This window comes from Lygodium microphyllum, chromosome 19 (assembly GCF_053477565.2).
Source record: "Lygodium microphyllum isolate KBCC chromosome 19, Lygodium_microphyllum_v1.1.10, whole genome shotgun sequence".
Lineage (NCBI taxonomy): Eukaryota > Viridiplantae > Streptophyta > Polypodiopsida > Schizaeales > Lygodiaceae > Lygodium > Lygodium microphyllum.
Genome location: NC_141153.1, coordinates 47377557 through 47394665, shown reverse-complemented (window position 1 = coordinate 47394665; position 17109 = coordinate 47377557). Strand labels below are relative to the sequence as shown.

Here is a 17109-nt window from a genome sequence, read left to right as displayed (position 1 = left end):
AGGGTATTTGGGCTGGCCCAAAACCCAATCAAAGGGGCGCAGTGTGATACCAACCACCCCTCGCCAAACGGCCGACAAAAATAACCAGACCTTCTTAGCGACGGGGCAGGAAATAAATCGGTGGCGAGCGGTTTCCATAGTAGTGGTGCAAAAGAAACAGGTGCCATTGGAGATTCGTCGCTTGGAAAGAGCCGAAGCAAGCGGAAGACCCCCAATGATCACTCTCCAAAGAAAGACTTTCTCTCTCTCTCTCTCTCTCTCTCTCTCTCTCTCTCTCTCTCTCTCTCTCTCTCTCTCTCTCTCTCTCTCTCTCTTCGTAAAAGGTAATTGTATTAATTACGAAAAAAATACAAGATTACTGGATTACAAGATACATGATGACACAAAGCCATCATGTGAAGAGGTTTTCTCTTTCTCTCTCTCTCTCTTTTTTCTGATTACAAGATACACGAGGGCCCTAGGCCAACGTGTGGGGAAGCCCCGTAGTAATGCACTGAAAAGGTTACACCAATCATGGCAACGACCCAGAGGCAATTGCCATATGCCACGGATGCAAATCCTCCCGAGGGAGCAAGTCGGAGTGTCGGATGATATCTAGCTGCCAATGCAAGAGCCCTTTAAGCCTGGCAATATGTCGGGGTACATTAGAGGCCGAATCAAAGAGAAAAGCATTGCGCGTGGTCCAAATGTGCCAGCATCCCCAATATCTGAAAAAGTGAAATAAGATCTTCTCATGCAACTGTGGCGGTGCGGGATACTTCGGGCGCACAAAAACCCAGTCGAAAGGAGTTAGCGAGGACCCCACCACCGCGCGCCAAATGTGCGACAAGAGTGACCAGATATTATTGGCGAGCGGGCAAGAGAGAAAACGATGTCGGGCCGATTCCGCCGGTGTGGTACAGAAGAAACAATTGCCATTCGAGATGCGACGCTTGGCAAGGGCCGAGGCCAGAGGAAGACCACCAATCATCACCCGCCAAAGAAAAACCTTGCATTTGAAAGGTGTCTTATTTAGCCAGCCCTCCATCAGCGTTTTCTGCCACCATGACAGCGATTTCCGCAGTCCCCCAACAGTATTAGCTTTCTCTCCCAGCCATTGGTGATCTTGAACAAGAAGATGATACACCTGATTAGTAGAGGCCTTTTCCAGACTCAGGCGGCCTGCAAGGTCCCAGTCCTGCCAAGGGCGATCCACAGTCAAGGCAGGAAAGGGTTGCCGACCCTGAAGCTCCGACGAAAGCTGCTCCCATAAATCACGGTATCCACGCGGGATCTTGAAGAGTCGCCGAGCAGTCCGAAATGATACGAGGACATTGCGAATGGCAAGGGTAGCATCCGCAACCGACGTCACACCTAAACGGGCCATGCGATTAAATCTTGGTCTGAGTTGATGTTTATCTTCCCATGAAAGGAGTCTCGATACTGCCAACAATTCCAGCTGAAAGGAGTTAGTCTGCAAGCGGTCCCCTACTGGGTGCCAACGGGCCTTTTGGAGCACCACTTTCCAAGAGCCGACCAAGTGCAGTAACAAAGAGGAAGAGGGACTGGAAACACGAGAGTCAACATTAAGGACATGCCACCAGGAGGCCCGAAGCCGTGTGTTGCCATGGCGGAGCCCGCTGTCCTCAAGAAAATAACGGGCTATGATGGTCCATGGGTGATGGTCCACACACATGGCACGAAAAAGGGACCAACGGAGAGCTAACATATGAGTGTGTGCATCCAAAATAGCTCCTCCACCCATGCGCTTAGGGGTACATGCGTGTGACCATGAAATCCAGGAAATGCCGGCCTGCAGTGAATCCTTCTTCCACAGCATGAAACGGATGGGATGAGTGAGGGCCTTCACAGTAGTAGGTGTCCATGGCAACAAAGGCAGGAAATACGTTAGCATTGGAAGCATGATTGTCTGGGCCACTTTGAGGCGGACATGGAATGGCCACGCTTGCGACTTCCAATACATAAACTTCGCCGCCAGTTTTTGTGAAATCCACTCCAGCAGGTCTTTTGGCCGTACATCCACCCCCAATGGGTATCCAAGATGCCTGACAATGGAGCCACGGGAAACCACCTGGCCTTGCCAGCCTAAGGACTGTAAATCAGGCTCCGTACAACTGAGAATGGCTGACTTAAGGGCATTGATGCGAAGCCCAGAGGCCTGACCAAAGAGTGTCCAAACATCTAATGCCCTTCGAATGTTGTCCCTGTCCGCCTGCAAAATCATAAAGGTGTCATCAGCCAAAGATTGGCTAACGAAGTGCTGACCCAACGGAAGAGACAGCCCGGCCAGTTGAGCAGAGGCTGCCATGGAGGATAAAATTGAAAGGACCGGGTGAGTCGCCAGGGCAAAGAAGAGAGGGCTCAAAGGACAACCCTGTCTGACCGAGCGTGCAAGGACAAATGGCTCTGTACCTCCACCATTAAGCAAGTACTAATGGTGTAGATCAATCGGGACATTCGGGTACCAAAGCCCATAGCCGACATGAGGTCTGCAATGAAAGACCAGTCCACATAATCAAACGCCTTTTCCAAGTCCAATTGGATCAATACCACTTCCTGACCGGAGTGCCGCGCATAGTCAATAGCCATTTGCACATTTAAGATATTATGCAGAATGTTGCGGCCCTTAATGAAACCATATTGGAGAGGATGCACAATAGCTGGAAGGTGCTTGTGAAGCCGATTCGCCAGCACTTTGGAGTAGATTTTATACATGGAGCCCATCAAAGAGATTGGTCTCCAGTGTTGCAACTTTGACGGCGAAGGGACCTTTGGAATTAGTTTGATAAGGCCTTCTTTCCATGAGGAGGGCATGACCCCCGTTTCCCAGACCTGCTGAAACATGGCCACCAATGGCTTCACCAACTGCGTGGCCGAGGTCTGAAAGAATTCATTAGTGAGACCATCCCAGCCAGGACTTTTATCATTCGGCAGGTGCAACAAAATGTCCATAACCTCTTCCTCGCAAATATCCGTCTCCAAAGCGGCTTGCATATCAACTGGAACCTGCTGGCGGACCAGATGATAGAAGACCAAGCGGGCATGCGTAACCTGGCTAGAAGGCGAGGAAGAGGAACCAAGAAGTTCCATAAAATAGTTTCTGCACATAGTGACAATGGTCTGCGGATCCGTGACCATGCGACCTTCCGAATCCTGGAGTTTGGTCATATTTTCGCGAGCCGGAGACGCATGCAAGGCGCGAAAGAACTTATGAGACTGGCAGGCGCTATCTTGCATTGTGTCCGTCAAGTTGTGCAGCTTGGCCCGTTGATAAGATTTCAACTGAAACACTTGAATAAGATGGGCCAACCGCCTCTCCAGAGACAGCAGAAAATCATCATCAGGGGAATCCAGGAGCAAGGAACGGACCAAAGCCAGTAAGTCTTCTGCTGCATGTCGACGTCGGCGGCAAAGCGAGGCATGATGGATCCCATACTGGCGAGCAACCCGCTGCACATTAGAGAGCAGCCGTGCAAATGAAGGCAAGCCCTCAGAGGCGAAGTCCAATAAGAACCTCTCAATCAGCTGCTGCATATAGCCCTGGAAAATTGAATGCTTCAAATAAGAGGAGTTGAAACGTAAAGGGAGCCTATCCAGGAATTGCACAAAAGGTGCAATAGAGTGTGCCCGCATCTCAAGCTGGAGGGGGAAATGGTCCGACAACGCATATTGCCGCAAGACCTTCATTTCCAGCATCTCGGGAAGAAAATCATCGCCCTGCATGATATACATTCTGTCCAGTCGCGACCAGGTAGTTGCATATTGTGCGGAATGAAAAGTAAACCATGAAAAAGAAGGGTGAAGCCACGACCAAAGATCTTGCTTGACTACGTGCAAAGCAAAGGAACTCCACACCCGGCTTTCCGGCGTATCCATTACCGAATGCCCTGAAGTGGACTGAGAAGAGTCAACACACATATTGAAATCTCCCATCAAGAACCCCCTTCGGCCGAGTGACATGGAGCCCTGCAAAGTGGACCAAAGATCCCGTCGGGATGCGGGATCATTCGGAGCATAGAGGCCCAACAGCCATAAAATCTCTCCTTCAAATAAGACTTCGATCACTAGAAAGCGGCCCTGCACATCATTTTTAACAAGGACAGGCTGATATTTCACATGGACAATCATCAGCACGCCCGAATAGTGCGTAGCATGGGTCCCTGCATAAAACAGACGGAATCCATGACAATCCATCACTTTTCCTGCTTCACCGTGACTTTTGTGCTCAACTGCACACAATACATCCCACTGGTTCTCATGCAAGACGGTCCACATGGCATGTTGCTTATGGCGAGAGCAAATGCCTCGCACATTCCACGTGGCTATCTTCCTGTATCCTGAAAGAAGGAAGTCAGGAACGAGGCGCCTGCTGCCTCGATTTCACCTTTTCCGCGAGAGCATCCAGGACACCCTCATCCAGAAAATCAGCCAATACTGCAAAAGAATTCTGGCGACCTGCTTTGGAGGTAGAAGGGAAATCCACTGCCTTGGGAGAGGGGTGGGGATAACGCCAATCCCAGGGTGTAATAACATTTCCATTGGCATCGAACGCCAGCTTGGCAGGTGGGCCTCTGGGGCCGTCGGTATAGGCTCTCCTTGGAGACTGATTGCGGGGGCCCGACGGGGCTGTAGGACGCGCAACCTGCTGTGAAGTGGCCATTTCTTTCCGGCGCGTATACGTACGCACGGAATCCTGGGAAGCGGGAGGCCCAGGATCCGCCAGGCCTGCATCCAACTTTTTACCTTTTTTAGGACGTGCCTCAATCCAGTCAGTGCGACGGAAATCCACACTCAGGACCTGTTGTTTGCCTTTATCCATGACATGAGGAGACTGAAGGGCTTCCTGGGGCGTGGCATCAAGCACCATGTCGTCCTTGGGCAGCACAACCTGCGCATCCTCCGAAGACGATTGCTTTTCAGGGCATTCGGCCATGAAATGCCCCAATTTACCACATGAAAAGCAGTGGCCCGCAAAGTTGCCCCATTTTAAGCGAAAATACAAAGGATGCATGCCCGAACAATTGAGGCAAAGCCACGCGGGCCTTTTCCTGGCCGTGTCCCATAGCATGCATAAACGGTTGCGGTTCATCGCCCTGAGGCTTGGGGGAACCAGCACTGTTCCCACAACTGCCATCGCATCCTTCAACATGGGCCAATAGACCGCCGGACAGTTTTCCACCTCCACCCACACCGGGCATTCGCATTGAAGCAGACGCTGGAAGTCGGCCATGGGGCGCTATGGCACAACATGGACCAAGCGGCGATCAAAGAATAGCGGCAACTTGGACAGGAGCTCAGCGCGATGCGTTTCCGATTTCAGCAGGACCTCATAAAACCCGCGAGGTCCAAGGAAGATCTCCTCAACAGACTCCCCTTGCAATAGATGGTGCAACCACTGGCGAATATGCGAAAGCACTGGGATCCTGCCAGTGAAGAAAAGTATAATTGCACGGTCATAGAACACCGAGAAGGATCGCAAGACTGATTTGGTGTCCACCGTGGCTTCCAGCACATCATCCGTTCCTGCAACAGAAAAAGATTCGGTATTATGCTGGACATAATCGCCGAGGAGAGTATTGGCAAAGTCCAGCAAATGCTCCCAGTCAATTTCCTGCGAATCCACGGGATTAGAGGCCACTTGCGCATAGGAGCGTTCCGGAGGACTCATTGGCTCATCAGGCGTATGCTTGGAGCGTTTGCCGGTAGGCGGCTGTTCAGAACTCGGCGGCAACTCCTCCGTGCATGGCACCATATCTTCCGGCTCCTCTGCATCGGAATCAGGGCCAAGGGCTGCCACCGTCCGGTCAAGAAAATCCAAATCCAGGCCAGCCATACTGCTGTCTTCACACGCGTCCTGGCAGAGGGCGAGCTAGGTCGAGCTAGGTTAGGTGAGGTCGATCCTGCGCAGGGACGGATTGCTGGTCCCCAGCTTCGCGCAGGATCCAATCAAGCCTGCGCTGCCCTGGAGGAAGGGGCCAGGCGGCGTGCAGGGCAGGATGGCGAAGAAATCACAGGGCAGGGCGAAGTAGTACGCAGGCGGGTCAAAGACGAAAGGCGCGCAGGGGGGCGACGAAGGGGCGCAGGGGGTAGCGGCACAGGCGAGAGGGCAGGGCGGCGCGCAGTGCGGCGCCAAGCCCGCAGGTCAGAGGGGCGGCGGCAGGAGGGCCAGACGGGCGCACGCGGGCCAGACGGGCGCAGGAGGGCCAGACGGACTCGCAAGCGCAGGGCCAGACGGACTCACAGGGCCCAGGAGGAAGCGGAGGGCGGAACGGGACAGGTCAGACGACCTTCTGCAGGTCGACAGACACAGGCGGCTCTCTCTCTCTCTCTCTCTCTCTCTCTCTTTTTTTTTTTCGTAAAAGGTAATTGTATTAATTACGAAAAAAGGTACAAGATAACTTGATTACAAGATACATGACGCCAATCCAGGCCATCATGTAAAGAGGGGCTAAGTGCTACATGTTACAAAGTTATAGCAAGGGGGCAGATGAAATTGCCATAAGCCAGGGACGGAAGTCCTCCCTAGAGAGCAAATCAGAATGCCGGAGAAGATCTAACTGCCAATACAAAAGGCCCTTAAGCCTCGCAATATGTCGCTGAACATTATAGGCGGAGTCAAAAAGAAAAGCATTCCTAATTGTCCAGTTATGCCAACAGCCCCAATATCGAAGAAAATGATACATGAGTTTCATATGTGGCTGTGCAGGAGTGGGGTATTTCGGCTGCCCGAAAACCCAATCAAAGGGGCGCAGCGTGAATCCAACCGCTCCTAGCCAAATAGCCGACAAAAAGAACCAGATTTTTTTTGCGACAGGGCAAGAAATAAATCTGTGGCGGGCTGATTCCACCGCAGTGGTGCAAAAGAAACAGTTGCCATTGGAAATTCGTCGCTTGGAAAGAGCCGACGCAAGCGGAAGACCACCAATCATCACTCTCCAAAGAAATACTTTACATTTGAAGGGGGTCTTGTTCAACCAGCCCTCCATCACAGTTGCCCTCCACCAGGACCGAGATTTTCGTAGGCCCCATAAAGCATTGGCTTTGGTAAGTAACCATTGTTGATCTTTGATCAGAATATGATAAACTTGATTAGCAGAAGCTTTGCTTAAAGGCAGCCGGCCTTGTAGGTCCCAATCCTGCCAGGGATGATCTGAAGCAAGGGCAGGAAAGGGTTGTCTGCTCTGGAGCATCCGCAAAAGCTGTTCCCATAAAGGCCTATATCCCCGCGGAATCCTGTAAAGCCTCCTGGCTGTACGAAATGATATAAGCACATTGCGACTAGCCAGGGTGGCATCCGCGACCGAAGACAAGCCCAAACGAGCCATCCGGTTGAATTGTGGTCTAAGCTCATTTTTGCCTTCCCATGCAAGTAAACGCGAGACTGCCAATAATTCCAATTGAAAAGAATTCGTAGTCAAGCGATCCTCCGCTGGATGCCACTGAGCCTTTAGAAGGACCCGTTTCCAGGAAAATACCAAAAGATTGAGCAGCGACGAAGAGGAACTGGAGAACCTCGAATCAGCATTAAGAACATGCCACCAAGAAGTCCGGATTTGGGTATTGCCATGTAGAAGCCCATGGCTCTCAAGGAAATAACGGGCTATATCGACCCATGGATGATGATCCGAGCACATGGCGCGGAAGAGAGACCAACGGAGTGCCTGCATGTGAGTTTGGGCATCTAAAATAGCTCCGCCACCCATGCGTTTAGGGGTGCAGGCATGCTACCACGAAATCCAGGAGATACCTGCATGCAATGAGTCCTTCTTCCATAGCATGAAGCGAATAGACTGAGTAAGAGCATTGAGAGTGGTAGTAGTCCAGGGCAACAATGGCAAAAAATATGTCAGCATTGGCAACATAATTGTCTGGGCCACTTTGAGACGAATATGGAAGGGCCAGGCTTGAGATTTCCAATACATAAACTTGGCCACCATTTTCTGAGAAATCCACTGCAGAAGCTGCTTTGGTGGAACGTCGACACCCAAAGGATACCCAAGGTGCCTGACAATGGAGCCACGAGGAACAACCAGACCCTGCCAGTCCAAGGACTGCAAATCCGACTCCGTGCAGCTGAGAATGGCTGATTTGAGCGCATTGATGCGAAGGCCGGAGGCTTGCCCAAAGATGCCCCAAACATCCAATGCGCGCTTGAGGTTGTCCTTGTCCGCCCGCAAAATCATAAAAGTATCATCCGCCAGGGATTGGCTAATGAAGTGCTGTCCTGAAGGAAGCGACAGACCGGCCAACTGAGAAGAGGCTACCATATGGGATAACATGGAAAGAACTGGATGTGTCGCGAGGGCAAAGAATAGCGGGCTCAAAGGGCATCCTTGTCTGACAGAGCGGGCAAGTACAAATGGCTCAGTAACACCTCCGTTTAGCATGACTCGCGAAGATGCCGCAGCGCTAACGGTGTAGATTAGACGAGACATCCGGGGACCAAAGCCCATAGCCGACATAAGTTCAGCGACGAAAGACCAATCCAGATAGTCGAAAGCCTTTTCCAGGTCCAATTGAATCAGTACTACCTCCTGGTTAGAATGCCTTGCATAATCAATAGCTAGTTGAGCATTCAATACATTGTGCAGAATATTTCGGCCCTTAATGAAACCATACTGTAGAGGATGCAGAATGGCCGGGAGATGCTTATGAAGCCGATTCGCCATTATTTTGGAAAAGATTTTGTACATTGAACCCATCAAAGAAATGGGGCGCCACTGTGTCAACGTAGATGGCGAAGGAACTTTTGGAAGCAGTTTAATAAGGCCTTCTTTCCATGAGGAAGGCATGATCCCGGTTTGCCACACCTGCTGAAACAAGGCCTGCAATGGTTTCGCCAGTTGGGTAGCAAAAGCTTCGAAGAACTCATTGGTGAGACCATCCCAACCCGGGCTTTTATCCTTGGGCAAATGTAACAAGACGTCCATAACCTCTGCCTCACAAATATCGGACTCCATAATAGCTTGCATGTCCTGCGGTAGCTGATTGCGGACCAGGTCATAAAAATCCGAACGGGCCTGAGTGATTTGATCTGAAGGTGGAGAAGTGGTGCCGAGAAGGTCACGGAAATAATTCCTGCACATCTGCACAATAGTCTGCGGATCCATGATAAGGTGACCTTCTGCATCCTCAAGTCTGGTCATATTCTCCCTAGCAGGAGAGGCGTGAAGAGCTCGAAAGAACTTATGGGTTTGACATGCATTATCTTGCAACGTCTCTGTCAGATGTTGCAGTTTGGCCTGCTGATATGATTTCAATTGGAATTCTTTAATAAGATCCGCCACTCGCATGGCCAGTGCGAGCAGAAAGGCATCATCCGGAGTGTCCACCAGCAGAGAACGAACCAAAGCCAGCATGTCCTCAGCTGCCTTGCGACGCTGCCGACAAAGAGAGGCATGGTGGATCCCATACTGCCGAGCAACCCGCTGCACATTAGAGAGCAATCGTTCAAATGACGCAGTGCCTTGAGAAGAGAAGTCGAAGAGAAATCTGTCGATCAATTGCTGCATATAGCCCTGAAAGATGGCATGCTTCAGGTAAGACGAATTGAAACGCAAAGGGAGTCTCTCTAGAAATTGCTTGAACGGGGCAATGGGTTGTGCAAGCAGCTCAAGCTGCAGAGGGAAATGGTCGGACAGGGCATATTGCTGCAATACTTTTATTTCGAGCAGCTCAGGAAGAAAATCATCATTCTGCATGATATATATACGATCCAATCTCGACCATGTTGTTGCATACTGGGCAGAATGGAAAGTAAACCCTGTAGAGGACGGGTGTAGCCAGGACCAGAGATCTTGCTTGAGGACGTCAAGAGCCAACGCCTACCACATACGACTTTCCGGCGTATCCATCACCGAATGCTCCGATGTGGACTGGGAGGAATCCACACACATATTGAAATCCCCCATGAAGAAGCCCCGTCTGCCAAGTGCCAAGGAGGCCTGCAAAGTTTGCCAAAGCGCCCGACGAGATAAGGAATCATTCGGAGCATAGAGGCCAAGTAGCCATAAAATTTCCCCTTCGAATATAATTTCAATCACCAAAAAACGGCCATGAACATCATTTTTAATCAGAACAGGCTGATATTTGTCATGGACAATCATGAGCACACCCGAATAATGCATGGCCTGTGACCCAGCATAAAACAGTCTAAAGCCCTGGCAATCTACCACTTTTCCGGCTTCATCGTGACTCTTGTGCTCAACAGCGCACAGGACATCCCACTGATTTTCATGCAACACAGTCCACATAGCATGTTGCTTGTGACGAGAACAAATTCCACGCACATTCCACGTGGCGATTTTCATGTATACTCCAAGCAAAATCAGGTGCGAGGCACTGCTTGCCTCGATTTGACTTTGTCAGCGAGAATGTCCAGGACTCCCTCGTCCAAGAAATCTGCCAACACTGCAAAAGAGTTCTGCGGACCAGATTTGGAAGTAGACGGCATATCTGCTGGCTTTGGGATGGACCGGGGATAACGACGGTCCCACGGGGTAATGACATTACCTCTGGTATCAAATGCCAGCTTAGCAGAGGGACCCTTAGAACGATCCGAAGACATTTTCCTGGCGGACTGATAACGGGGGCCAGAGGAAACCATAGCAGGAGCCCAGCGCTCAGAAGACTGCATTTCCTTCCTTCGCATGTATGTACGCATGGAATCTTGTGATGTAGTAGGCACATTGTTCTGCATGGCCGCAACAACCCTGTTGCCTTTTTTTGCACCTACTTCCACCCAATTAGTGGCGCTAGAATCCAGACCCGCAACCTGTTGTTTACCTTTGGCCAAAGCTTGCGGCTGATGGGTAGCATCCAGCGATGGAGCATCACACACCATCTCCTCCATGGGCGGCACAGCATGGTCATTATGGGAATTGTGTTGCTGTTCCGGGCACTCGGCCATAAAGTGCCCCAATTGTCCACAGGAGAAGCAATGCCCTGCAAAATTGCCCCATTTCAAACGAAAGTGTAATGGGTGCATGCCAGGGCAATTGAGGCGTAACCAGGCAGGCCTTTTTCTTGCAGTGTCCCATAGCATACACAAGCGGTTGCGATTCACAGCCCGGAGACTAGGAGGGACCAGAACAGTGCCCACAACGGCCATAGCATCCTTCAATAGCGGCCAATAAACAGCCGGACAGTTTTCCACCTCGACCCAGACCGGGCATTCACGTTGCAGCAGACGCTGAAAATCTGCCATTGGACGCCATGGAACCACATGAACCAACCGGCGTTCAAAAAACAAAGGCACTTTAGACAGGAGAGCAGCACGGTGCGTCTCTGATTTCAACAGGACCTCAAAAAAACCCCGGGAGCCAATAAAAATCTCTTCAACACAGTCCCCTTGTAGCAGATGTTGCAACCACTGGCGAATACGGGAAAGCAACGGGATTCGACCAGTGAAGAAAAGTATCACAGCGCGATCATGAAATACCGAAAAGGAGCGTAGGACAGTTTTTGGGTCCACGGTGGCATCCAGCACATCGTCAGGTGCAGAGTCGGAAAAAGCTTCCTGATTATGTTGCACATAATCGCCAAGCAAAGTGTTTGCAAATTCCAGCAAGTGTTCCCAGTCCACTTCCTGAGAGTCCACCGAATCCGAAGCAACCTGGGCATAGGACCGATCCTGAGAAATGCCTATCTCTTCCGAAGCATGCTTGGTACGTTTCCCCGCAGGCTGGATGTCAGGACCAGGGGGCATCTCTTCGTTGCATGGAACCATATCCTCAGGTTCCTCCGCATCAGAATCCGGGCCCAGTGCTGCCACTGTTTGATCTATGAAGTCCAGATCCAAACCAGCCATCGTAGATGATGATTTGCTCTCGAATGAGGACTGACCCTCTGTTTTGCCGTCTCTCTCGCTTTCCCTTTTTTCTGTACAGAGGCGCTGTCCAGGGGTGTACTCAGCAAGGAGAGCTAATGAAAACCGAGGTTTACCTGTCTCCGTGCAGGGGCAGACAAGCGAAACACAGGCCGGGCGGTCTCCACAGCAGGACGGGACAGGCTGGGATGCCGGGTAGGGGTCCGTCAGCAGCGTCCGGGAACAGGGCGTCAGGAGGATGCTATCCTGAATAGGGCATCAGCGAGAGGGCAGCTGGGCGTTGACAGGGCGGCCGGAACAGAAGACGCTGGCGGCTCCAGGGGCAGGGCGACTGCTCCCGACGGCTCCAGGAGCAGGACGGCCTAAAGACAGCACCAGGGATGCCGCCAGCAGCGCAGGGCGCAGGCGCGACTGGGCGAAAGAGGCAGAGATGCAGGCCGCGATGATGGTGACGACACGCGAACGCCTGGCGAACAGGGCCGACAACGAGCCTGAGGCAAACGCGGGGTGGCGACAGGTAGGGTTTTCAGGCGGCGGCGGCGCAGGAAAACGCGCCCGCAGGTCACGCCAGACCTAGCGATGGCAGGGCGGCACGGAGCGGGAGCAGCATCGCGTTCTCAGCAGCATACTCTTCTCTCTCTCTCTCTCTCTCTCTCTCTCTCTCTCTCTCTCTCTCTCTCTCTCTCTCTCTCTCTCTCTCTCTCTCTCTCTCTCTCTCTCTCTCTCTCGCGCGCGTTTCGTCTGCACGCTGGGCCAAACAGAACTTGCGCAGCCCTGAGGGAAGATCTCAGGTTGCTGCGCACAGGGCAAGGAAGCGTGCCCGCTGTACAGGGCAAGTCGCCAGGGCCAGACCGCAATGTTCAGCCGTCGGTCGTCAGACCTCGATGTTCCGCCATCGCGTTCGTCGTTTCTCTCTCTCTCTCTCTCTCTCTCTCTCTCTCTCTCTCTCTCTCTCTCTCTCTCTCTCTCTCTCTCTCTCTCTCTCTCTCTCTCTCTCTCTCTCTCTCTCTCTCTCTCTCTCTCTAAAATCTCTCTCTCTCTCTCTCTCTCTCTCTCTCTCTTTCTCTCTCTCACACACACACACACACAGAGCTAGAAATTAGAAAGCTTCGACTTTGAGCATGAAACTTATATTCCAAGTTCTACCTGCTAAGCACCTAGGGTCTAAGCTCAATCCCCTGCTCCCCCTTCTCCCCTCTCCCTCTTGATGACATACCATTTCTATTTCGTCTCCTCAAAACTTGCCGTTTCTATTTCCCCATTTCCCTCAACTATGATTTAAAAGCAAGGCATTTCTTTTGATGGTTACTAGTAACTACTGCTTGGTGCCAGCTTTGTTTTTCTTGTGATGTTGCATTGTAGCTTGTGAAGGCCACTTATGATTGGGTCATTGATTGGTGCTGTGATATGAATGCATAGTTCTCTCATTCTTGTGCTATGTTTTGCGTTTCTCACATTGTTGGTTGTATTGCTGTTGCACCAGCTTACGTGGCAACATGATGTTGGGCAAGAAAAAGGTTCACTAACAAAGCAAGAGGTTTACCTTGTGGCACTAAGATAATTGAAAAATTCTAAAAATGATGATACTATGGCATGCTAAATATACAAGCAAGTACATGTTTGAAAAGCTCATATAATACCATAGGGAGAAAAGAGAAATAAGAACCACGTACTTTCCACTGATGCTGAAGTACTGCTAACTTTGCATGCATGAAATGGCCATGTTGGACATCACTTTCCACATCTATTTGGAGAAACTTTGTATGCTTGTTAGCCTAACAAAGACAAAAAAAAGATTTTGAACATAGATACTTTGTATGCTTATTAGCCTAACAAAGGGATAAAAGAGAATTTGAATAGTTTCCTCTAGTAAATCAAAAGCAATGTGTGTATACTATGTAAGTCATATTGGACACTGGAAATGGTTGCGTGGAAATTTCAGGTAATGAAATGAAGACCTTATGAAGATAATGAGATCGACAAATATCTCCAAAAAGTCCATATGATGCCTCAGCATGGTGCACCTTCTTTTCTTGTAGAGATAATTCACCAAGCTGCATAGCATGTAGTTAGAGGCATATGATAGTGTAGCTATTGAAAGTCTGGAGAAATTCATAAAATTATCCAAATACAGAATATAGACAAAGGTGGAAGCATAGTTGTGAAGTACAAAAGGTATGGCACGGTATTGTATGATAAAATATGGTGCTAAATGATACCTTAAGATTTTATAAGGTACGATAAAATATTAGTATGAAAAAAGAAAACCTTGATTTTTTAAAGACTAAACATGATAGAACACATGTTTAAAGTCACAATACCAATAACATTAGAGTATATAAGATGAATACATAAGGTTATAAGCCAAAATGTCTATGGCATAGGCTGGCAGCCACATACGCTATAACTCACATAGATGGAGTGGATACAAAAAAGAGAAGTGGAAGCCCGATAAAGAGAGAGGCCTACAATGAGGTATCACTATCATCATCCTCATCAATGCCGTTTGCATCAAAGTGCTCAACAAGAGACTATGAAAATGACTCCTCAGATGTAGCTGGTAAGACATTCACACTCATACTCACTAATGAGGTAGATAAGGGGATAGCATCTTAAGGAAAATGATTAGAGCTATGAGAGCCCTACCTAATATATGTCTACATGCCTCTTTGACCTCTCCCCATCGATGTAAAAGGGCACTAAATGATGACGCCTCTGAAAACAAGCTACCTGAACAATGAGACCTTGCCCATATGTTGAGATTGCAAGTGTCACAAGTGTTAGATGTCATTAGCTCTCTATAAAGTTCAACAAAGATCAACTTCTCCTCCTCTCAACCTCCTAATACATAGTTGGAAAAGTGTCACCCATCAACTTAAAGGTGTTGACATTCACCTACATATAAAGGTGAAATTTAAAGCATGAAGTTGAAAACAACAAATTGAATTTAAGTAGACACTCTTATGGTTTGGTATTTACCTATTTGGAACTACTCATACTGAGCATCACCCACATCATGAACAAGTTAGTGTGGCAACAAACTAAATGAGTAGGTGAAATGCATGTTTCTATTTTAGGGTTTAGACTTTTGACTCTAGGATCTAGGTGGAATGAAGATTTTAATGGACATATTTTTGCTCTAATATTATTAATATATAGTAATTTTAATTATTTGGAGATGGTAGAGATGATCAAGTACTGGTAGTGTCTTGGAGATTACTTATCCTCATGTACAAGAGCCTACTAGGAGTAGTAGTTGTATAGAGAATGGAGTGTATGAGTTAATTGCTCACAAGAATGAAACATTGCTTGCACCAAAGAGTATTGCCCTTGACATGCAAGCTACCTCTTAAAAACTTTGTCCAAATACATTTTTTGTAATATTAACCTACATGAATTTCCGCATAGGTCCATCCTTGAATCCATAGTTCACTTTGCATATGCAATCTCTTCAAAAAACCTCAAAACCTCAAAGTAGTCAATAAAACGGAACATGAAACAAACCTCAAAACATGAAACCGAACGAAACATTTTTGGTGATTATCTATTGGAGGCTTCATCATGAGTGGAGATCGGTGACAATGTGCTAACTTCTCTACTAGATCCCCCCCCCATCTTGTCAAGAATCTCGTTTGTGATGTTTTAGCCGATCTCTTTCATGAAGCGACTTGCCCCCCCATCTTGGAAAGGTGTTGGAAAAGTCAAGCACCCCACTTGTATAGAACTTCCCGCAATAATCACAACGCCAATGGTGTCAGTGAGACTTCTTTGTATCTGTTGGGTATTTGACTCACGCACGCCTCACTTGCACCTACGCTCATATGGGAGTGTCGGTGATCAGTAGGACACTGGGGCACTTTTTACTCTCGGTAGGAGAGGTTTTTTCCCCCAGACTTATGGTCTTATTGTCGTATGTACTTATGTGCTCAGGTGTGAACACCCCCTACAACCCTAAGGTTTAAGGGTTGTACTTTGTACTTTCTGGTTACACTCATTCAGTCTATTCTCTTGGGTGTCGTGCTTCAACTCTGTCTCTCACTCTCACACTGTCTATTGAATCCCAGCTGCACCTCGATCCTTCCATCTCACATTTGGTATCAGAGCAGTCTTCAGTCTGCAGTCTGCAACCCACGCCAGTTCTGCTCCAAGTCGTCAGTCTTCAGCACGCCAGTGCTGTTCGCCAACAGTCGCCAGCGTCAGAGAGCCACTCGCCTGCTGAGCGTGCCCCTGCCCCCGTCAGTCTGCCACCGTTACAGCGCGCAGCTCCAGATTACAGCGTGCTGCTCCACCCGCCAGGTCAGCGCCACCCGCCAGGTCAGAGCCACCCGCCAGCGCAGCTCCACCAGCGCGCTGTTCGTCAGCGCTGTCCTCGTCAGCCCAGGCACCGCCGAAGTCGACTGTCGTCCTGTCCGTCAAACGTCAGCCTGCTCCACGTCTGTCTAACGTCTGCTCGCGACTGTCCAGCCCGCCCGCCTGTCCAGTCCACGTCATCCATTAACGTCGCCAGCGCCATCACGTTTGCCCAACGGCCGCCCGCGTGCCCAGTCCACGTCAGACCTGTCACTCTGCTCGTCCGCCCTGACCACGTCAGGTGTGTTTTTCTTTTTTTCTTTTTTAATTAATTTTAGTCCAGAATCAATTTCTGGCAGAGAAAGTTCATACGCAGCAGGGACCGCAGGCACACCACAGGTGTGGGATAAATTTGATGCAACTTTCTGGACTGGATCATCAGAAATTTTGGGGCTTTTGAGTATTTTGAGAACAGTTGCATATGAACTGCTGGTACAGTCACAGAAAGACTGTTTTGACAGAAATTTTGGCAAAAATTTTGGGGATTTTGATATAACAGTGTTGCTTAGCACTGTTTGCACCTTGGGAAGCGTGCATTAAAAGACAGTTTTTTGACAGACTACGCCCTTGCACATTAATTGCAGAAGCATGTTTGCTGCGATTTCTGGAAATTTGCAGATTTCCAGTCCTACTGCTTTGACATTGCTCATTTTGTCTTTGGAAATTTGTCATCATGGCAAATCAGGGAGGTGATGTCTTTACGTATGTATCCAAGGAAGACAGATTGGACGGAAAAAACTATTCGCTTTGGTCATTCATGATGAAGAATGTATTAGTGGCCAAGAATTTATGGGATTATGTCAGTGGAGAGGAAACTCGACCGGGAGTTGTAGCTCCCGTTACTCCTCCTCCCCAAGGTGCACGTGGACAACGGGGACCTCAGCCCGCTCCACCTCAGCCACTTCCTCCAAGAACTGCAGCTCAAAAAGCTT

General features: G+C 49.4%; 1 protein-coding gene across 1 annotated transcript in view; it reads right to left on the bottom strand.

The window, feature by feature from the left end:
- LOC148019832 (intraflagellar transport protein 172-like) overlaps positions 1 to 17109 on the bottom strand; it is a 324662-nt gene that overhangs the window by 179238 nt on the left and 128315 nt on the right. The window contains exons 19-20 of the mRNA XM_087700018.1: positions 13786 to 13881; positions 13501 to 13602 (exon numbers count right to left, since the gene is read on the bottom strand). Of these exons, the coding sequence (XP_087556144.1) occupies positions 13501 to 13602; positions 13786 to 13881 (198 nt within the window). The remainder of the gene's footprint in view (positions 1 to 13500; positions 13603 to 13785; positions 13882 to 17109) is intronic.